Genomic DNA, 24,210 nt, shown 5'->3' on the forward strand with positions numbered 1-24,210 from the left:
AGAATTTGAATAAGATACTATTATCGTTGCTGCTATTGTAATTTGAACATGTAATCTTAACAATCAGTGAAATGTGTCCCACCAAATTAAAACCGCAGGTATTCAGTGTCTCTCCAAAAGGAGACAGGCCCTCATGCCTGCCGAATTGGTGTGGCCAGGAATTCCACCTTCACAGAACCTCGGAGGCTTTTGTGTCTGTCCTGTGCAGGCCGTCTGCACTGCTTACCATGACCTCTCAGCCAAATTAACACTTCATTGTTTTGGTTTTCACATTTTTTATTTGTTGAACATCTACCCCTAAATGGTCAAATAACAACTTGACTGAGAAGTGACATATTGATGTGATCTAAATTGTGTTTATATAAATATAAATATAGACACAATTTCCAAATTGTGTGATACTCTTTGTCTCAAATAATATTTGGTGCACATCAGACAGTATTTATAAGATGCCATAAAATAATGAGCAAGTGTTAAAATCACGACTTCTATCCCACAAGAGTGATAGGCCTACTTCAAAGTCCAGTTGATCATTCTCCTTAAAATACAAGTGACGTAGCCTACCCCTGAGTCTATACCAAAATTATTTTATACAATTTTTTTTCGGAAATATATTTTACACAATTAGTGACATTCACTTTCAATGTAATTTTCTTTCACCAGCAGAAATACAATTATAAAGAAATTATAGTCACTGAAACGGCTACTGCCGGTTACCCTGGCTGTCGCAACCCACGTGATATTATAGGAGGTCTTCGAGTTTGGTATCGACAGTAACTGCCAGTAGCAAGCATCAAAGAAGATCAAACCAGGACGATTTCTCCCTTTATAGGCAAAAAGATTGACACTGTCCAAATCAAACGTGAAAATCATCAACTGGGTGGTATTCAAATGAACAATTGGGGAAATTCTCAACGTTTCAGCACCGAGGAAATATTTAACAAATCTAATACAGCTTTGAATGATTTTACTCATAAAATACATAGTCGAGTAGGACTTTAGGTCATGTGGTGCACTATGCAAAATGCATAATCCTAGACCTAGAGCTTGCTAAAATGCTGTCATCATGTTCCTTTAACAAAATAGATTTCAAATAGGGCTATCGAGTGTACGGTTTGTATCGGTTTGTTTTACGACTAATGTGCGGTTATTATGGTTAACAGCAACACCTAAGCCCAAAACACTGAAGTGTGACTATCACAGCTTATCAAGCTACAATTTGAGTGTATAGATCACAGTTGCATGCAGTTGGGTCAATGTCCTTTAAAAATCGCACATTTCTATGTATAAATGCAGATTAGAACAAAAACAAAAAGGTTTAAAGTTGAGTGAATGGAACTGTGAACAGTACCTTGAAATAATACACTATAGGTCTCTGCCGGCTGTATTTTCTAAGGGGACAATGGGTGTGTTTTCACGTGCAGACTTGAGGGCAATTTAAGTGTACGGTGTCCCTCGATATCGTCAGGTAAAGGGCGAAAGCAGAGGACATCACAGACACTTGTCGATTGCCTTGCTGACCAGGAGAGATTGAGCCAAGGGATCAATAGATTTGGAGCAAAACAGGCTACAACCACCTCCCATGTGACGAAAGCGCTGCCTGATTCAAACATCCTCTTCACGCATTAATGTTGTCCTTATTTAACACGTTTAAAGACATGCTCAAAAGTTACAGGCTTAGACGTGGAGTAATCTCAAGCAATCAAGACAGCAACGTCGAAAATGTATTCAGTCAAATACGAGAGTGAAAAATTATTGAGCAAACCGAACACAGTTAGAAAGTAATTCAAAACCTTACCCTTTGATAGTGAATCGCTATGCAGCGCGATGTGTAGCCTACTTAAAAATGTGAAGACAAATTACAGCACCATGGAGAGCGGCACCCCAGGACTACGTGAAAGGATAAACGTCACTTGTTGAAGTATGGGTCAATACCGTGCATCTTCAAAGGACAGTTATAAAGTCCATTATCTTTGCTTGAACAGTCAGCAAGTTATTAAATTAATTATTCAAATATTTGTTTGTTGTTCGATTTTCGCCCAGAAAAATATTTTTGATGTTGTCCAGAAACATCTTTTTGATGTATGCCTGTTTCTTTTACACAATAGTATATTTCCCATCAGTTATACGGAATTGATCCAAAACGAAACCAGGGGAAAGTATAGGCCTGAAGCTCAGTTGACATGGAGGTAACCTCCATAGTCGATGCTCAAACGTGTACAGATAGACCAAAGTTGTACTGGATGTGTACAATGGTAATGAATGATAATCCAAGGAGTACCTCAGTGATCGCTGCCAACGCAACAACAAATGTCACCCCCGATCTATTTGATTATCCATAAGGCAGAGAACAAACAATCCACTTGTGAGACACGGAAAAAGATCAAATGAACCGACTGAAAAAGACGCGTCTTCTGTGTCATCAGTAGGCATGGTTTAGTGAACTAGGGAACCCATGAGAGCGGGGTCGCCAAGCTAAAGGTTGAGCATCTCGGGGTACGGCTCCAAGATCTGACTGCATTCAAAGTTCAAATTTGCAGCATAGAGTGGAGGAATGTTATTAGCCTATATATTGAGGATTACCCAAACGTGAACATGAGAAAAAGTTTTCATGAGAATCATCAGCTTGTGACTGGGAGGTTCAGGGTCCACGAAAGGGCGCCTGTAAACCCACCAATGATTTCCAAGAGATACACGAAAAGGCACAAAAAAAAATCATTTTTTATCAGAGATGAAGTAGAGTACTTACTGTTGACAACCCTATATAGCACCAGTGCCATTCAAGTTGAAAAATATTTGACCTAACAGTTTTGACTAGCCTAATGAAAATGTTGTTTCCCCAATCAATTTCACCAACGTGTAGAGATGTAAGTAACTTAAGTCGTGTAGAAGCAAATTGGTGGCTTATAGTAGACAGTTCATGCATGTCACTGATGGAATTTGGCCATTATTTGGACACAGACGAAAGCAGTAACTGAAAATAAGAAAAACACACGTTCATTGCTTTGGGACACTGATGTTGTCTATGTAACATCACATTAAACCACATTGAACCCTAATCAAAAAATTCTGCACTGTCCACATTCTCAAAATGATCTTTCGCCTAATGAAGCATTGGCACTGCAAATTAATTCGTAAATTGAGTAATAATTGTTTATCATTATCAGTGATGTTATGTTATAGTATACTACTTTATTGATGTTATTATAACTTCAGAACTTTGACAGAGTTAGAGCCAGCAATAGCTTAATGGCATTGTCGCGATATCCTCCACAAGGTAGGCAATAAAAACTTAAATAGTCGTGAATAGCTTTTCTGTGCCACTATCTTCACTGTGCAGATTATCAGCCGGAGCATCTACTTATCATGCTTTTTCATATTATATTTAGTCTCACCATTGTTCTCTTTAAGAACCGGGGTCATTTTTTGTGTGTGTCAGTCTTAAATTAGTGTTTCCAATTCGTTGAATTCAACTTTTGTTTTTTCCTGTTATTGTTCATTTATAGAACTGTCTCCTGTCTGACACCGCAGTCTGTAAACTTGGCTATTTCTATTTTACATCCTCCCATACATAAATTATTTAATTTCAGTCCAATAAATGAAAGAAGCTTTACACAATGAAGCCCTATTACAAAGTCTTTATTCTAATTTTCACTATTTGATAAGGGCATTATTTGTATAGACAACGTCCCGCAGTCTTGCTCGTTTCAATATGAGTGTACACTGGCAAATGTTGTTTTGTTATCCGGGCAAGTCTAGTTTTGACATTCGTTAAACGCCCCCCTCCCTCCCTCCCCACCCTTGGCACAGCATGTACATTATGAGGGATCCGTCTGTTTAGAGTGGCTTAGAATACTGTCCCGTGATGCAGTAGGTATTGCGTGATGTAATTTCGCAGAAGATATAAATATCGTCCGCGAGGGAAAAGCGGCATGGCTGAGCTGCGCTTGCCTAGACGGCCAACGCTTCTCAACTTATCCTTGGACAAGTTCGACTCGAATCTATACACGTTACCTCGGAGAGGACAGTTAAACCAAGCAAGAATTGATGTCGCACAAAACGGAACTCGTCATCTTTGTCTTGGAATGAGCTTCTTTCTTTGCTTTTTTTCATTCGTTCATTTTGTCTTATTCGGAGTTCAAGGTAAAGGCCGGCACAGGGGTGATATTTTTAGTCCCCTAAACTCCCTCAACAAACACTGTAGGCTACTGCAGTGTTGGTAAGGATGGCCTTTCAATCGGCCTTCTTACCAATATTGGTCTTGGGACTGATGACTAGTTTGGTGCGTTGTGCCCCCTTCACTGGCAGGCTGAATGGCACGGTGGAACGACGCTGGGAGACACTGTACTCGCGGTCCTTGGCTCGGATCCCTGGGGAGAAAAGAGAGATAAACCGGGACAGCGACTATCTTATGGGCATTAAACGGCTACGACGCCTTTATTGCAACGTAGGAATTGGGTTTCATATTCAAGTTTCACCCGATGGGAGAATAACAGGGGTGCACAATGAAAACCGTTACAGTAAGTTCAAAATGATTATTTGCACTTTTATGCATAAGATTGCCTTCTGGCATTAGTCGCATGCGCCTCTTGTGCTGGCATTCCCAACCTGATCTCTGGCCTGCCTGGTCATTCCATGCACTTATCCCGTTCCCGTGCGAGCCATTGGTATTAGAATAGGCCTAGGCTATTCATAAAATTATAAATAATAAATAAAAATATTTAATATATCATAACATATTTCATGCAATCAATTCTAAATAACTTTAGTGACTTACGCAAATGTTTTTTGTTATATGTATAAAAACACGTTTTTTATGTGCCACTTGTGTATTCCAATTAGCCTATACTTATTTGAAGAGACTGCTAGATTGTGTATTCATAAACATATTATCGCGATATGAATATATGGCTATATTGCAAGTTCAAACCCCGAGCTGACAAGGTACAAATCTGTCGTTCTGTGTTAACCCACTGTGTCATTGAAAATAAGAATTTGGGGCTGGTTAAATAAAGGTAAAATAAAAAATAAAATAAAAATATGAATATATGGCATATTATGTAATAGTGTCAGTGTCGGGGCATGGGCATCTTGGAACTGTTTGAAATGCCTCACCAATGTGCTTCATTTGAAAGTGGAATAGATATGACTTGATTGCAGGATTAGAATGTGCCTCTTATTTCACTGCTGATGAAACACGTTGTCTGTGTGGCATCCGTGACATGCAGTGCTATGCTAGCTAGCTAAAAAAGCGATGCTCCTATTAAATAAATAGGCATAAGTGTCCAAAGGAGCGAATAAGGTGGGCATGCGTTGGAACATCTGGAGGCTAAAAATGACGTGTGGGTGCTTTCCACTCTGAAACCAGTGTCTGAAATCAGAGATTTCTAGGAACCAAGCCAATATCCAATACGTCCTAACGTTAGGACGGAGATGAACCCATCTGTTACGGTAAATTAACCTCTTGGCCTTGCGTGTCAAATGAATGTCCGCTCGAGACAAAGTCATATTCAATTACATTTGCAGACACAAAGAATAACAAGCATTTATTTGTCTAACAGTTGTCATTGCAAATATTAACCGGTATCTTCAACGATATAATGTGACAAATACGCCCCTATCGCCTATATCGACAAGGTCTGCCTGTGAACTTAAAGGTTGTTTTGTGTTCCCTTGGCCTATTTTGAGACATGGCATAAAATTCAAGGGAGATACATTACATAGGTTCTGTTTGAACAGCTCTAGTCGCCATAAAAAAAACGTTAAAAAAGGAGTCAGACACCATTCTGGCCTCAAAAGTCCAGGACCTAAAGCTCAAGTGAGAACTTAAATTGGACATAAGGTGACATATGATGGTTCAGTTAGGACACCTTTAATAATAAAAACAAGCACAAGAACAGCATCAGAGGTCCATAGGCTGCTTGATTGACCTTAAAAAATTATGCCAATGTTTGTTAATGCACTGTCAAACATTTCCTGTAACATGTTCAGTAACTTACTGGCAGCAATTGGCTGGTAGGTTACTCTTAATTTATTTTACAGTGCAGCTACTGTTATCAATTTTATGGTAATCCATTTTACTGTACCACAAATGTTACTGTAATATACTTTACAGTATATCACTTGCACTTTACAGTATATTACTGTAATTACCAATGCAGCGACACAGTGTTCTTTGCAGGCTTTTATTTTTGACATTCTGTTAATTTAGCGGTGCTTTTGTCCTTAACAACTTACAGTCAGTGCATTCAACCAAGGTTCATAACAAGTAAAAAGTCAAATGTTTCTGTAACCATTACTGAAAATGTTGTTGTAGTTGAGAATACATTGGTCTTCAAAATAATTGTAATTACATCAAGATATCTTACGATAATTCTCGGACTATCTCTGGATAGTGCCAAAACAATTTTGTATTTTTAACCTTTATTTAACTAGGCAAGTCAGTTAAGAACAAATTCTTATTTACAATGACGGCCTAGGAACAGCGGGTTAACTGCCTTGTTCAGGGGCAGAACGACAGATTTTTTACCTTGTCAGCTTGGGGATTCGATCTAGCAACCTTTCGTTTACTGGCCCAACTCTCTAACCACCAGGCTACCCTGCCGCCCCAATACTGAGATATTCATGGTAACTTGATGCCAGAGCAATGCATCACAGTGCAATACGTTAAAAGTGACTATTAAACTGTAAGACAAGTATTTAGACAGTATTTTACAAGGGATTAGAGCAAGCAAGTTGGCTGTATGCATTTGCATATTAATGAATACTTGGTGTTTTCTATCACTTGCACTTCTAGAGGCCTAAACAAAGGCTTCCAAACTGGTCGTGATTAGAGGTCAAAACAGGTCAAATGGACGTGGGTAAATATTCAACTATTAAAAGGTTTAAGACCAGTTACCACTCTGATCTGTTCCCTATATACATTTCATTGTTAGGGAACTACGACCACATATAATTTAAATTGGTACACGACTCTCGCTATCAGATGCAACAAATATAGCCACAACAGCCTTCAAATATGTTAATGAGCCAGCGCTTCTTTTTCCTCCCACAATATTTCTCCACAATGCACAATAATTCACAGTATGCTGCAGGTAATACATAGCGGAACAGCAATACAGTACTTTATTGTTGAATTGCATTGAATATTTAATATTCACAATTGCTAATAGTGAATATTTAATTAGATATTACACTATACCAGCTGATATTTGGTGTTTTATATCACGTGCACTTTAGGCATTAACAAACGCGTCTAAATTGACAGTGAGTACAAGCCTCTTTCTTGGAGGATGCATGCTTGCGCAATTTGAACCTTTGTTTCTGTCTCCAGACATGAGTGAAATCAACTGGCGCCGTGATGTGAAGTTAGTTGCATGTGAACCACATACAAGACTATTTGTTTTCTTCTTTCCAGGTCTCCTTGAGATATCTCCAGTAGAGAGAGGAGTTGTGACAATCTTTGGCGTCCAACGCGGTCTATTCGTGGCCATGAACAGCAAAGGGAAGCTGTATGGATCTGTGAGTGCACAAGAGGATTTACGGTTGATTTCCGCCGGTTGATGCTCTTATCCGTAGCCTACTCGATGACATGCCACCACTTGAGCTGTAGCAACCACTTCCTCTGCTACATCCACCACAGCACCCCCCACAGCTCCTTTCCATGTCATGTTGTTGGGCTAGGTTATGGCATGCTTCCAGTGCCTGGCCGTGTTTTCATTGTGGGCCGGATAAACCCAGGAACGGTAGCGCAGTAGATCATTCAGACTGCACATTCCATTCTTAGCATTGCCAGCCACCACATGCACCTACTGTCCTTCCCCAGTGTTAAGATGAACTGGCCAAAAAAGACGACGCACACACACGGCCTATAGACCCCACAACACAGCACATTCATTAATGTTCTTGATGGGATAGTTAAATAGTTGGATTGCGGCTCTTACAGAATCGTTTTTTTCACCTGCCCCGGTTATCCCTACTACACAAAAGCATCAACATCAAAGACAAAACCAAGCAGTCTAATGGACTAGCCTACCCCTATGTCATTCATTAAGGATATATGGAATATAACTGTTAAGAGACATAATAAAATATTTTGTCAAGTTTCAATATCCACAAAGTAGGTCACGTCTATGCCATTATACTGCTCACACTAAACATATAGCCTATAATTAAACATCTTTCTAATCTTCTCTGTTTTTAGGTTCATTACAACAACGACTGCAAATTCAAAGAAACTCTCCTGGCAAATAATTACAATGCTTACGAATCGGTGGCATACCCGACGATGTACATTGGACTAAGCAAGACTGGTAAAACAAAAAGAGGAAACCGAGTGTCACCAGCCATGACAGTGACGCATTTCTTGCCGAGAATCTGAGTCACTCAGAAATAGACTTAACCTCAATAAGGTGGGGTGAGGGGGACTCAAAATGATGCACTTTCAACTGGAGTTTTATGCAAGACTGAGTGTATCATCCCGTTGAAATTGTATGTATACGTTTGTATATCATTGTATTTATTATGTAAAACAATTTTGTATTTGGGGGGAAACAGGTCCTCACATGAGGGGGAATTTCAGAAATCAACACATTTATTTAAGTGTTTTAATTTATCAGAAGTCTGCTGCTATTAAGTGTTTGGGTAAGTGAGATTCCTTTGTATAATTATGGTTTTCTTTGCACTGTTTATAGACTAAATATTCTACAGCGACAGAGCAAAGGATACTTTTATATTCTTTTTCTTCTATGGAAATAACTTTAAAGTCTTAGACCGAAGTGCAAACAAGTGAAATTAGATCAAATGATTGGTTTTAGAAGCAGAAGCAATTGTCCAATGGTAGGACTCTTTGTATGGCTTTGGAGTCTAATTGAAACAGTATCAGCTTGCTACTGGTTACAGAAAGAGCCACGTTGAAGTCCTACCCTCTCAAATCTGTTTTTAGCTCTGCCAGGTGGTTGAACTTTGAACTTTTCTGCAGTCAATCTTTGTCACATCTATAAGACTCTGGGTAGAGAGAGGCATCTTCTTGACATTGTATAAGCAGAGAATTTGAGAGTTTAAAGGCAAGGTCAGTGTGCTGACACACAAGGCAGAAACCATAGCCATGGCTCTTATACAACTTTTATGTTGGGGAGTAAAACACTCAAAGTCCTCAGCAGTACGGAAAATATATGGATCTCAAAAGGATTCATTGAAATCATCGCAAGTTCAGCATCAGAGCTCCTCGCTGAGTGCAAAAAAAGAAGGCAAGATAATGTAAGGATTGTCAAAAGGTTTTGTTTTCCCCCAGTTGGTACACCGAAAGGCTATACATTATTTTGGGGGACATGTATCGCCACCCATTTCTTCCCATTGCCCCACTTTCCTTGTTATCTATCCTCTACCTCACATATTCAACAAACCCCACCCCCTAAACTTTTCTAGAGTTTGTCCTGAAGTAATTCTATTGAACCAGTTTGAGATTAGCCCCAATCTCTTCTCAGAGCACCGTGCCATAGGCAGAAGTTCAGGCAGCCATTTCGTCCCAGTTGCGCCCTGTCACGTTTGGGCTATCTTTACCCTGTGATTTACTTTTAGAAAGGATGATCATGATGGGAATATTTACAGACAGCTGTTAGACTGCACTATATGCTTAACCAGTAACCCTATATTTTTCTTTATATATTTTGTAAATATAACCCCTGGTAACTGGCAGAGCATAGCGATGCTGCTTCAAAGTCTGTTTTTCCGCCTTTGGGAACATTCATTCACAGACGAAGGGGTTTGACCGGGAGATGGCCCATGCCAGAGAGTGTCTCTCTCTATAATCCCAGTCGGTATTCACGTAATAATAAGGAATTCCCTCAACCACAGCCACAAATTGGGGAAAACCATCATTCTTTCCTATTGACCCCCATTGTAAAAGAGGCAACTGTTTTTTGCCATACAGAAATAACAAAACATTGCTGAAAAGCCGCTGTGTTGTTCAATGTAACCAGGCCAAAGGCCCTGACCTATGGTTCGCAATGCTCCCATGTAGGGAAATAGAGCCTGCGAGAAGAGCCCTGTGCTGTGGCTTCAGGCTATTTGGCGTTGGAGAGTGGGAAATGTGGGGACCCGTTGTCCAGGTAGGCTACTCGTAGCTATGTGCGTGGAAAACATTTCATCGCAGGTAAGACCTTTAACTTGATTAGTATAGTCCGTTTGTAACTCCACTCACTACTTGTATCTGTATAGTCCGTTTGTTTGTGTTGTTGGTCTTGGCTAACGTTCGCTAGCTAGCACTCACCCACATGGCTGCAAGCACTGTCACGAAAAGTGGCACGAGGGATGACCTACAATATTACATTTTTTCTAAGTATTGAGTGTTGAAAAGTTATCTTGAGGCATGTTGTACATTTCTTAAATGCAGTTTTGTAATGGACTAAAACAAGCGGACAACAAGAAAATTGCGTTTGAAAATGTAGAGTATTTACTCTGAGCCAATAGGTCAACCTATGTCACCACCGGTTGTTTTCCCCACAAGTGGGCAGGGCTGCAACGTTCTATCTAATACCAACTGGGACTATTAGAATAGTTCTAGATTGTACGATGGTGTTCATTCTCGTCTGAGAGGGTTCCATCTCAGGTTCAACATTCCACATACCGTGGCAGTTTACAATGTAACAGTACTGATTTTAGACAACTCAAACTGGAAGAGATGGCCCCATTGTTCTATATTCAATAGAACAATAGTAACAATTAGCGTCCAAATCCTGAGAAATCTAATGAGGCGTAACTTTGACACAGCAAATAGCTTTGCTAAGTGCAGTCAAGGAAAAAGACATCACTGGCTAGTAGTAAATAATGGAATGGCTGGAGCGCCAGCAAATATCTCAGGGTGTTGTTGGTGAACTCTCTGTGTCCACGTCTAAACACCTGCTGTGGAAGTCTATGTCTCCCGCAAAACAATCCTATCCCGGATCCCGTCTCTTCCCCTTCAAAAAGACACGAGCACATGGCAGCCAAAACGAGTCAAGACTATGATGCTCTTGCATACCATCCAGCTCCTGAGACTGACTAGTCAAAGAGCTAGCCAACGCTGTACCTGACTTAATATTGTCACATATGACCTGGATGCTCAAACCCCTGTTGTTAATATTATTTAGTCACCCGAGACACCAGGCTGCACTGCCAATCTCATAACTATTTTCCTTTGCCACAGCTGTGCCAAACGTTCCCCAAATTAGACTGTTTTGCATGGCTCACCATAATGTTTACAAAAGACTGAGAAGCCACTGGCAAATATTCTGTGACCTCTCCCTTCAACCCTGTTCCAACCCCAGAAGAGTCACCTCATTTGCTTATACGGCAAGTGTTCAAGCAACACGACACAATGTTCCCGAAATGTGCACCTCATAGACAAGACAGTTTGAACAATTGTTCAGACATTTAATCTATCCCTGATGCTACAGAGACAATAGCGTAATATGCAGAATAACGAGCATGTTTCAGTGTTTAAAATGCTCATTGTCTATCGTCTTCTATGGGTGCTTATCTCTTCCATTGCTGTGCTGTTTCTGCATCCAGGGGAGGGCTCTTGGGTCTCAAGTAACAAGTGTCTTTGAGTCGTGTGGTCTTGTTACTCTTGTTTCCATTGTCTTTAAAAATATAGATATTTACTAGATATTATCTGTAGTTTTATACAGGTCTTGTTGAATATATTGATGTATGTGCTGTGCACATGACTAATGCCTAACTTAAATTTGAAGTTAATAAAACTCCCAATGTTGTAAAATGACTTCTTTCATGTCTGAACCCTTGATGGTACAAGTCTTCACATACTAATACTAGTCTCTGACAACATCAATTGTACAATAATTTCACTGAATGGTTTAGAAAGAAGTGTGATTACATAGGAGTTCAGCATTCCAATGGTTCTCTAACTCACAGAATTTCAAACTGTTACATCAAATTCCATTTTATCTATCGTACTACAATACACATTATTCGATAGAGAAACCAGAAATATATTTGTTGAGGAGAGGAGAGCAAGTTGTGTAAAATTCCAAGTTACTTCTTTGTTGAACTGTCCATTTTGATAAATACCTCAAAGAAAAATAGCCTTGGAAGAGTGAGACAGGTGTGGCCACTCAATACACATGTATTTCTGTCCACTGGGTAGCTCGAGCTAAATGGAGCCTTGTCTTTGCCTGAAAGAATGACAGCTTTCTGCTCAAGTAAACTGAGGCGGCAATGTTTATGGATTGTAAAACTATCCCTAAAAATACTGGCTACACTCCATCTATATGCCCTGTCTCTATTGTCTGTCAACCAAACAATCATCCATCCACCCACGGGCCAACACGTCTTTCTATTTCAGATGTGCCTTTCAAGTTCTGTAAAACACAAAAGACTACACAGAGACAGCCAGGAAAACCTGCAACGATGTGTTCGCTAACAGAGATGGGTACGAAACTTGGGCTTGTAAGGGCTTGTAAAAGTAAGCATTTTACTGTAAGGTCTACACCTGTTGTATTCGGCGCATGTGACAAATACAATTTGATTTGATTCGAATGGTTGTTCGATGGTCCTATGTAAATAGGCAGCAAGGTGTTAAGAGGATTCCAGCGAGGTAGAATGAAAGCAGCCCGTTCTACATTTCCAATGTGATTTCGTCCCTCTGCCACACTGCCCTAACAGAGTTCAGTGAATTACTAGGGGTTTCAGCACTGGGGAACTGACATAAGGCATGTGATATGAGGTAGAATATCAAAGTATTTGTGAAACAAACAGCAAAACTAAAAATGTAGTTTGCAAAAAATGCAAAATAAAAGTGAACATGCAGAATTGTGAAGGGTACAGGCAATCTCCACAAATGACGTTTTTCACGGCCAAAAGCTATTTAAGACTGACACCTGCACGCATGCACCTCCAACATACACATTATACACACACATCAGTATTTGTAACTCCAAGATCATCAACAGTGTCCAAAGCCATCCGTGTAGATACCAGTTGTAAAGATTAAAACATGCTGCAGTGGGATGGGGCCAGGAGTGTTGCTGACTGGCAGGGGCACCTTGAGCACTTAGTTATCTAGGCCCCCTCACAGAGTCCCTGGATTCCATGGGTATCGCACCTCCTAAGCCCCAGCTTATAGGGTTTTGCTGCTTTATCCAGCCGGCAAACACAACGGAAGCCTGAGTCTTTAACGCCAGTGAGGCTGGATCATCTCTGGGGGAAAGGGGCAATGAGAGGAGATGGATGAAGCCACTCGGGGCTCGATTGTTCCCTACTGTCAAAACAAAATGAGATTTTGTGGGGCTATCCCTCATAAGCGCAGAACAGAGAGGATGCAATGGGAATGCTTCTGGTGGTTGTTTTCATTTACTAATGTTATTCCCTGCTATTCAAGCACAATATAGATGCTTCGGATTGACTAACTTCTCTCAAGAAATAAATGAGTGGAGTTTTGATCTATGGCACTATGGCACTTTTAATTGGCTCAGACAGAGCAAAGCAAAACAAAACAGCGAGGCGCTGAAGCACATCAGCCAGGCAAGGATATTCAAATAGCCACACCTGGCCAAAACCACATGCAAACAACTGTTTGTGCTAATAAACACCTGGTGTACTATCAGGTGACTGGCTCCTCAGTCTTACCCTTGGTTTAGCTTTATTCAGCCATGATAGTAGGCAGCATCTTTGGCAAACAGTGTGTTTGGCAGAACTTGGCACACGGGAGGGCATCAGAGCCAAGGCGTGTCACACTGCTGCCCATTTCAGAGACATATTTTTATATCACATAATGTTTCAGTGTAACACAGTTATTAAAACCTTGATAGTGTCTCACTTGAAATGTACTACGACACTGACTGAGTCATCTTTTTGTTCTAAATGGCTAAATCTATGGATTGAATTAGCCAAAACCCGACTTGAAGTTCAGTACTTTTCTTCAAGTCGAAATGCATTCCACCCATGTTTGCACCGCGGTGACGAGCGCAGGATATGGCTCGAAAACATACTTCAATCCAGGGATGGAAGATGTCGCTGTACTCCTAATTATCCCATTATCCGAAATGACAAATCGAGAAGATTAAAATACTGCTCGTTTTTTTATTAAACTGCTTTTTTCCATCCTACCTTAAGCATTTACTAGCATGAGGACGAAAAAGTCCGTTACAAACGAGCAGTATTTAAATCTTCGTGATTTGTCATTTCGGATAATGGGATTGAGGTATGTTTTCGACTCATATCAGCTGATCTGCCTGGGGGTCTGGGCCAAAGGGAGTAAAGGGGTACTTAGAGAGGGTGTTTGTACCCCATACCCTCTTTGTAGGGCCAGCTGTGAAGTGTGTATTTGAGATCCTCCAGATGTTTTCCTATAAAGTCAAGTTACTTCAAAAGGTGCTGAAAAGACCCCCCCCCCTTTCACTTCCATGCTGTGTAATGCTTTCTGTACTGGGGCATTTAGGAAATGACATGGACCATTGCCCTGTAATCATGGAGCCGATGGTCACCATTTCAGCAGAAACAGTGGAGGTTATCCTATCCTATGTTATCCTATGCTACAATAAAACTACAAATAAAACTACAATGTATGTATAATGGCAGATGGATGTTGCCTGCCAGTGAGTGCATTAGCAGAGCAATCAACTCTCATTTGATGTGACATCAGGATGACCACATAGGTCAATCGTACTGTACATCAGTAGGCCTATGAATGTCACATCCTCTGCACTGCATCACACAGAAGCCATGCATTCATTTGAGCATGACACCATTTTTCTAAAGTCTTTCACCAGACAGTTTGGCCTGGCAAGAGAGCCTAGTTTAACTGTGACTCAGGCAGTGCGACGCCTTCATCCAAAGCATAAAGGCGTTCTTTCAAATGTCACCATCAGGTCACAGCACCGGATTGCCGTGCAGGCCTTCAATTCACTATTGTTAAGGAGGCCATTGGTCAAGGCACGCCAACTGACTTACGGCTCGTGTTCACTAGCACATGGTAAATTGCCTCGTGCTGCTTAGGCTGCCCAGAGTGGCTCGCTTGTGGGAGTGCTGGCAGCATATGGCAGCACATTCGAATGTGAGTCAAGAATTCAGCATAGCAAGTTTGTATGAAGGTCTGGTTATTAAAATGGGTAAATAGTTCAATAGTAATATGCTCTAAAAGGCTCTGGTGACAAACAAACTTTGCTGCCCTGTTTCCAATTGTCCACATGGCTGGGAGAACCTATTGAAGTAAGTAAATGCATTTCGAAAATGTAAAAAAACAAACAATGTGTTATTAGCTAACTAGCTACAGTGCAGACTAACTCAAATTAGCTGCTAACATAGCTAGTTAACTATCTAGCCAACTTTACATACTGTATAGATAGCTAGCTAAGTGAATTAAATATCACCAGCTACCTAACTTAATATTAGTTAGCTATATTGGTGTATTTATCACTGTTGAAAAAAAAAACTCCAAATGCATTTGTAGCTAACAGCCATGGAGGAGGGTGAAAGGATAGCATCCCCAACTGTCAAAGTGAGAGAGTAGGCTATTCTGGATAGGGCAGGTACTTTGGTGTAGTTCCAGTCCCTAGAAGTGAGGACAGATATAAAAGTAACATAATATTCAGTGCGGTCTAATTTTGAGTATACTGAAGTCTGTTTCTTGTGAGGTTTTCTGCCCTCAGATATAGAGAGCTGTGAAAGCCTGTCTGCAGATGTAGAGGTCGCAATGAAGAGCAGTGGTTCTCAGTCCTGGTCCTGGGGACTCAAGGGTGCACATTTTTTGCTCTTACTTTAGCACTGTACAGCTGATTCAAATGATCAACTCATCATCAAGCTTCAAGTGGTATTTATGTATACATTTGTGATGCTATCCTTGATATGATCCTGCTATTGTCACATGCTACACATGCGCATGTGTTTGCACATGCATCTATCAATCCAATGTTATCATGATTTGTTATAAGGGATATTATACTTCAGTAATCCACAATGACCTCATGATGTACTATAAGTCTAATAATGACATTATCTTCCATATTCCTACAGATACCTTGTCACTGGAGATTTCCTTCAAAACGATTGCCTAGTTACCGTATAGGGCACTGCAAGGTTGGGTGACCGGGGCCATCTGGGACTGCCTCCTGGAGGAACTCAGGAGTGTCCTGCGTAACTTTATGAGGATGGACACGAGGACCAGGAGGGGATCTGAAGCTCGCCCCTGTGTGCCAGAGGAGAAGTCTGCTGCTCTGCAGGATGTTTCAAGGATGGGGTCCAACAATGCAGCAAGAGAGGCAATCCGTGTGCGGGAGATCTCACCTCCTACTTCTTCGAAGAGGGTGCTGTTCCCTGACAACACCATAGACTACACTATGCACAACCAAAGCCTCTTTTAAGAGCAATCCGCAATGCAGTAAGAGTATTGTACCATTTACTTAGCTATGTCAACCACAGTTACTCAATTCCCAATTTCTCTCCCTTTGATTTCTACTTCTCAGGTGAGGGTGCTGTTTAGGTAAGGGTGTGGTGTCTGTACAAAAACAAAACAGGCTATTTTAAGTCACCCACATTGAAAAAATGTAGAACAATTGGACACCCCAGAACCCACACCTACACACTCATGTATCAATCTGATTGATGGATTTTGTTGTGCAGTAAGCAGGCTCAAGTGGGCAGGCTCTGGTGTATAAGATGGAGCTGGAGAAGAAGGCAGACATTTTACGTGCCCCCAGCCGATTGTGTTTTTTGTTTGTAACATATTTTTGTACTTATTTTGTACATAATGTTGCCGCTACCGTCTCTTATGACCGAAAATAACTTCTAAACATCAGGACTGTGATTACTCACCACGGATGAGCAGAATCCTTGTTTACCTTTCATGACTCTGACGAGCCCGACGCAAAGGATATACTGCTTACTTGGGAACAGGCCCTCATCCCCGTGATCTGCGTGAAGAGGAGGCTGAGAATGAGGGGCCGAAGAGCGGGCTGCCTTCTGAGAATTCGTAGGCGATCAAATAAACCCCCACTTCCATCCATTCTGCTAGCAAATGTGCAATCCTTGGAGAATAAAATTGACGAGTTACGTGGAAGATTAAACTACCAATGGGACATTAAAAAATGCAACATCTTATGCTTCACGGAGTCATGGGTGACATACAGCTGGCTAGTTATACGATGTACCGGCAGCATGGAACAGCAGCGTCTGGTAAGACAAGGGGCGGCAGACTATGTATTTTTGTAAATAACAGCTGGTGCACAATATCTAAGGAAGTCTCGAGCTATTGCTCGCCTGATGTAGAATATCTCATGATAAGCTGTAGACCACACTACCTACCGAGAGAGTTTTCATTCGTATTCTTCGTAGCTGTTTACATACCACCACAGTCAGAGGCTGGCTCATTGAAGGAGCTGTATTCCGCCATAAGCAAACAAGAAAACGCTCACTCAGAGGCGGCGCTCGTAGTAGCCGGGGAATTTAATGCAGGGAAACTTAAATCCATTTTACCAAATTTCCATCAGCATGTTAAATGTGCAATCAGAAGAAAAATAACTCTGGACCACCTATACTCCACACACAGAGATGCAGACAAAGCTCTCCCTTGCCCTCCATTTGGCAAATTTGACCATAATTATATCCTCCTGATTCCTGTTTGTAAGCTCAAATTCAAGCAGGAAGCACCAGTGACTAGATCAATAAAAAAAAATGGCCAGATGAAGCAGATGCTAAATTACAGGACTGTTTTGCTAGCACAGACCGGAATATGTTCCGGGATTTCTCTGATGGCATTGAGGAGTACGCCACATCAGTCATTGGCTTCATCAATAAGTGCATCGATGACGTCGTCCCCACAGTGACCGTACGTACATACCCCAACCAGAAGCCATGGATTACAGGCAGCATTCTCACTGAGCTAAAGGCTAGAATTGCCGCTTTTAAGGAGCGGGACTCTAACCTGGAAGCTTATAAGAAATCCCGCTATCCCCCCGACGAATCATCAAACAGGCAAAGCGTCAATACAGGACTAAGATCGAATCATACTACACCGGCTCTGATGCTCGTCGGGTGTGGCAGGGCTTGCAAATCATGACAAACTACAAAAGAAGCACAACCGAGAGCTGCTCAGTGACACAAGCTTACCAGACGAGCTAAACTACTTCTATGCTCGCTTCGAGGCAAATAACACTGAAACATGCATGAGAGCACCAGCTGTTCCGGAAGACTGTGTGATCACGCTCTCTACAGCCGATGTGAGTATGAACCTTTAAACAGGTCAACATTCACAAGGCCGCAGGGCCAGACGGATTACCAGGACGTGTACTCCGAGCATGCGCTGACCAACCAGAAAGTGTCTTCACTGACATTTTCAACCTCTCCCTGTCTGAGTCTGTAATACCAACATGTTTTAAGCAGAACACCATAGTGCCTGTGCCCAAGAACACTAAGATAACCTGCCTAAATGACTACTGGCCCGTAGCACTCACATCTGTAGTCATGAAGTGCTTTGCAAGGCTGGTCATGGCTCACATCAACACCATCATTCCATGAAACCCTAGACCAACTCCAATTTGCATACCGCCTCAACAGATCCACAGATGATGCAATCTTTATTGCACTCCACACTGCCCTTTCACACCTGGACAAAAGGAACACCTATGTGAGAATGCTATTCATTGACTACAGCTCAGCGTTCAACATCATAATGGCCTCAAAGTTCATCAATAACCTAAGGAAGCTGGGACTAAACACCTCCCTCTGCAACAGGATCCTGGACTTCCTGACAGGCCTCCCCCAGGTGGCAAGGGTAGGTAACAACACATCCGCCACTCTCAGGGGTGCGTGCTCAGTCCCCTCCTGTACTCCCTGTTCACTCATGACTGCACGGCCAGGCACGACTCCAACACCATCATTCAATTTGACACACCAGTGGTAGGCCTGATCACCAACAACGATGAGACAGCCTATAGGGAGGAGGTCAGAGACCTCTCCCTCAAAGTGATCAAGACAAAGAAGATGATTGTGGACTACAGGAAAAAGAGGACCGAGCACGCCCCCATTCTCATCAACGGGCTGCAGTGGAGCAGGTTGAGAGCTTCAAGTTCCTTGGTGTCCACATCACCAACAAACTAACATGGTCCAAGCACACCAAGACAGTCATGAAGAGGGCACGACAAAACCTATTCCCCCTCAGGAGACTAAAAAGATTTGGCATGGGTCCTCAGATCCTCAAAAGGTTCTAGGATGCACCATCGAGAGCCTGGTTGCATCACTGCCTGGTATGGCAACTGCTCGGCCTCTTACCGCAAGGCACTACAGAGGGTAGTGCGAATGGCACAGTACATCACTGGGTCCAAGCTTCCTGCCATCCAGGACCTCTATACCAGGCCGTGTCAGAGGAAGGCCCTAAAAATGGTCAAAGACTCCAGCCACCCTAGTCATAGACTGTCCTCTCTGCTACCGCACGGCAAGTGGTACCGGAGCACCAAGTCTAGGTCCAAGAGGCTTCTAAACAGCTTCTACCCCCCAAGCAGTAAGACTCCTGAACATTTAGTCAAATGGCTACCCAGACTATTTGCATTGCAACCCCCCTCTCCCCCACTTTACACCACTGCTACTCTCTGTTGTCATGTATGCATAGTCACTTTAATAACTCTACCTACATGTACATACTTCCTCAACTAACCGGTGCCCCCGCACATTGACTCTGTACTGGTTCCCCCCATGTATATAGTCTCGCTGTTGTTATTTTACTGCTGCTCTTTAATTACTTGTTACTTTTATCTCTTATTCTTATCCGTATTTGTTGGTTAGGGGCTTGCTAGTAAACATTTCACTGTAAGGTCTACATCTGTTGTATTCGGCGCATGTGACTAATACAATTTTATTTGAATTGTGGCTCCTTCCACCTTCAAAGAATAGGCAAGAGGGCCAACCATGGAGAATAGTAAGACACTTCATTATTTCTATAATTACGCTATATTGTTTGTCCTCGTGTGTTTGTGCATGTTTTTCAGCATAAAGTACTCTGCAGCTACTTAGCGTGGACACCAGGTGAGGCCACACACACAGATTCCTGTTGAACACTGTCTCTTTAACTACCTTATTTTTTCAATAACGGTCTCTCTCCTTCACATCATCCCTCTCTCCCCCCTTCTCCCTAAATACTCTAGGTTATATCAGCTGTGTCGGTGAACCCCTCCTGCATTTGAACTGGCTACATAGAGGACACAGCATGATCAGAGGTGAGTGGTCACTTGGTCGGGTCAACAGGAAGTATTATTAAAGAGATGCTTTGCATTGAAATACAGATAGAGATGCAGTAGTCCCAGAGTTAATGATCCAAGGTCAGTTTTGCATTTCACCTCCTGATGATTGATGACTGACAGTGTTAGAATAAAGAAAAAACACTAGGCTTAAACATGCTCTTAAACATGCTCTCTCATCTGTTTCTCATCTGCAGGTATGTTTTGATGTGAGAGAGGATGCCAACCCCGAGTACCGTCATCGCCACCTCACCCGCTCTTAAGATAACCTTTGGGCCGACTGGGAGCCCAAGGCTGTTTAGGAGACACCACTAGAGACACTATTATATAATTGTGATGAACTGAGAGAATATTATGGTACCACTGTGATTCATATGCTGCCTTCCCCTTCTGACTTTTACACCTCTCTCGCCACCTCGTATTTCTTCCTCTGATTTTATCATGCACAACAGATGTGCATTGAAGTTCAGTTTGAACTTGTATTTATAATATAATATTACAATTAGAATATTTATAATGCATGTATTATGTATTTATAACACTTGGATAATGAACTTCTTTCAATAAAGCATTTGTCATGCCCTGGCCTTAGTATTTTGTGTTTTCTTTATTATTTTGGTCAGGCCAGGGTGTGACATGGGTATTTATGTGGTGTGTTTTGTCTAGTTTTTTTTTGTAGGTTATGGGATTGTGGTTAGTGAAGTAGTCTAGGTAAGTCTATGGTTGCCTGGAGTGGTTCTCAATCAGAGGCAGGTGTTTATCGTTGTCTCTGATTGGGAACCATATTTAGGCAGCCATATTCTTTGAGTGTTTCGTGGGTGATTGTTCCTGTCTCTGTGTTTGTTTGCACCAGATAGGGCTGTTTCGGTTTTTCACGGTTCTTGTGTTTTGTATATTGTTTGTGTTTTCATCTTTATTAAAGATGTTTATAAATAACCACGCTGCATTTTGGTCCTCCTCTCTTTCGACAGAAGCCGTAACAGTATTTCACATTCTCTACTGGTTGATATTAAGTCTCTCATTTGATGAAATACTACACCTATCCTGTGTTTATCAGATCAATGCAGATGAAGGAAATTAGATATTGACATGAACCGGTTTTAGAGTATTTACATGATGCATAAGAAGTGTAGTGTACTGTTTTTTAAAATTATATTTCTGTATATATGAATTATAAATCAGCCTTTAACTAGTTAAATCATGTTTGTAGCTTATTGCAGAGTTACAATGTGTAACCATTGATGTCCCAGGACCAAGATTGGTAAACACTGTTGAAGAGTATAATTGTAATACATACATGCAGACACAGCATCATTCAAATACTGGAATGTGATACTCCTGGTATTGGATATGACTGAACAATTATCTCAAAGACATTCATACCTGAACTGCACCTTTATTTGCCAAAGTAGAGTACATGATTAGGGAATATATTAAATGTACAGGCTACAATGTGAGGATCCCATGCATGGTAATAACTACATGTATATACGACTTGCATCCTTGGCACAAAGTTATATTATATTCTACTCAATCCATAGGCTGCGTTAATGTCATTCAGACTGTTTTGAAGTTGATACAACTGGCTATGATAGCTGAGGTTCATAGCTAGGTTCTGAACTGATATGTATACCAATTCTGTTCCATACACATATCGGCTACATAGCTAGCTACACATCCATAGGCATACAGGTATTTTTATCCTCCACTGTACAATAAGCAAGAAAATAATGATCTAGCTGCGTTACTTCATCCATCTGTATTGCATGGCAAATATTTTTATTTATTTAACCTTTATTTAACTAGGCAAGTCAGTTAAGAACAAATTCTTATTAACAATTATCGCCGACAGTACACCGGCCAAACCCGGACAACGCTGGGCCAATTGTGCGCCGCCCTATGGCAGGCTGGACAATAGAACGAGTCCAAATTCACCCAAGGCTGAAAACGGAAATTGAACTTTGGCTAAACTGGAACACTAGCGAATTAATTGAATCGAGCGTTTGTAGACCCTATTTTGACTGGAATTATGCTTAGAATTCCATTTAGCGTAAATGGCACAAAAAATATATCCCTTTTCACATTACCAGTACAATTTGTTTTTAGGATGAAACTGAAGAAGAAGAAAAAACGAGTGTAGAAAGTCAACATACGCACCTCGATGGTGTCAACTGTGCTCATTGTCTGCATAACGAGGAAGTAGAAAACGAATTGCAACTAAGGACTATTTTTGGTCTAACGATCGATGACAATGAGATACACTGCCCAGCCTTACATAATTAGATAGAAAAGATTATCCTGATTAATATGGTGTCCTACTTGGAAATTTTAAATATACACATTGAGAGATATTTGGCGAAATAGACATACATACCCCTATTTGCCCAAAACTGGCAGTCTTAAAATTCTAAGAAAGAGTATTTTATTTAAGCAGTTTAACATTTATTTACTACCATTTGCCTTTTTGCGTTTAACATTTTGTAGTTTGCAATCTAGCGGTTACGAGCGTTGGGCAGTAAATTGTTATTTTACGGTTGTAAGTGATAAAATGAACTAGAAAATGTTATATTTTGCCATTTGGAGTAATTACCACTTTAGTAAGGATATACAATTTATTCAGTACTGCAGTTGCTAAATAATTCCAATAGATGGCAGCATAAGATCACAAATGAAATTTCAGAAGATTCGTTTTCTCCCTGGAAACACCACTCCCCTCACAGGCTGACTACACATGCACGAGAATTCCAAAATAAATGTAGAAATCTATGTTATTCAATTATTGCACCCGCACTGCTCACTCGCGCCAACAAGCATCTGCGTTGCCAAGGGCTAAAATAGAAGTCAGTTCTATTTCAGACACACATCGTGCTGCAAATCCTGCCTCTCCCATATCCTCATTGGTTATACCCACGTCTGTGACTGAAAGACGAAATAGCTTGATTGTGGTAAGGTACCTAATTTATGGAAGTTGCCAATCGCAATATAAAGTCAAGAGAAGAAAAAGCCTGGAAGGAGGAGAGATGACTAGAAACGATTCAGTTGACCGTTTTATGTGTGAATTAATTGGTGGAGTACAGGACCTTGTGCATTTCAGGTAAAATAACAGCTCAATGTTTATATCCCAGGACAAATTAGCTAGCAACATCAAGCTAGCTAAATAGGACAAATTAGCTAGCATGTGCAAGCTAGCTAGTTAAATTGCCATACATGTTTCATGCTTTTCCACCTGGCCCCAAATTAATGTAATTGGTTCAGAGTTTGTTTTGATATATTAACCTGCGTGTCGTGATCACGTTTGGTGTGGGGGGGACAAAATACATTTATGCACGATGGCACAAGCGCGCAGCCGGTTTGGGTTCCGTGTAAACTGACAGTTTTTTTAAACCAAGGCTAAAATAATGTTTGAATTTTTTCCTGAGGACATTGCTGTTCTATTACATTTACAGTACAGTGTGCAGCTTTATCAGTTATTCAAATAGACATGTCTGTAAATTAGACATTCCCCATTAGCTAGTAGACTGTGTCCTACCTGAGAGACCTGTCAACCTTAAGTCTGATGGGACTCTAATGGGCTGCCCCTGGTCAGCTGTGGAGGGTAGTGTGTGAATAGGCCCTGTTGTCTTGGTGTGGTGCTGATGAAGCAGTGAGTTAATGAACACATTGTTAAGGACCCTATTCTATGTGTGTGTGTGGCTCGGCTAGCGTAAATGTCACTGCAGCACATTGCTTCCTGACCCTCATGTCCACACAGACCAGCTGTCCTTCCAGGTGTGCTGCTGGACATGATTGGCATCCTGCTAATGTCTGGAAACTGGGCCTCAGACTTTGGAGCTATATTCACACACACAACAACAATCCATCAGTGTGTGTCTGGCAAAGTGTGTGTGATGTGCATACCCATGTTGTATCCATTATGGCTCCTACTAAACGTGTGTTTTCTCCCTGCCTGCAGCAATATTCCAAACCATTCCACTTTTCATGCCCT

General features: G+C 41.3%; 1 protein-coding gene across 1 annotated transcript; it reads left to right on the plus strand.

Moving 5' to 3' along the window:
• Nucleotides 1-3,901: 3,901 nt before the first annotated feature.
• LOC115113508 (fibroblast growth factor 4B-like) lies at nt 3,902-11,743 on the plus strand. Its single transcript, XM_029641264.2, has 3 exons — nt 3,902-4,520; nt 7,418-7,521; nt 8,204-11,743. The coding sequence occupies exons 1-3, from the start codon at nt 4,226-4,228 to the stop codon at nt 8,378-8,380; spliced, it is 576 nt and encodes a 191-aa protein (XP_029497124.1). The 5' UTR covers nt 3,902-4,225; the 3' UTR covers nt 8,381-11,743.
• Nucleotides 11,744-24,210: the final 12,467 nt, after the last annotated feature.

Source organism: Oncorhynchus nerka, linkage group LG28, assembly GCF_034236695.1.
Source record: "Oncorhynchus nerka isolate Pitt River linkage group LG28, Oner_Uvic_2.0, whole genome shotgun sequence".
Classification (NCBI taxonomy): domain Eukaryota; kingdom Metazoa; phylum Chordata; class Actinopteri; order Salmoniformes; family Salmonidae; genus Oncorhynchus; species Oncorhynchus nerka.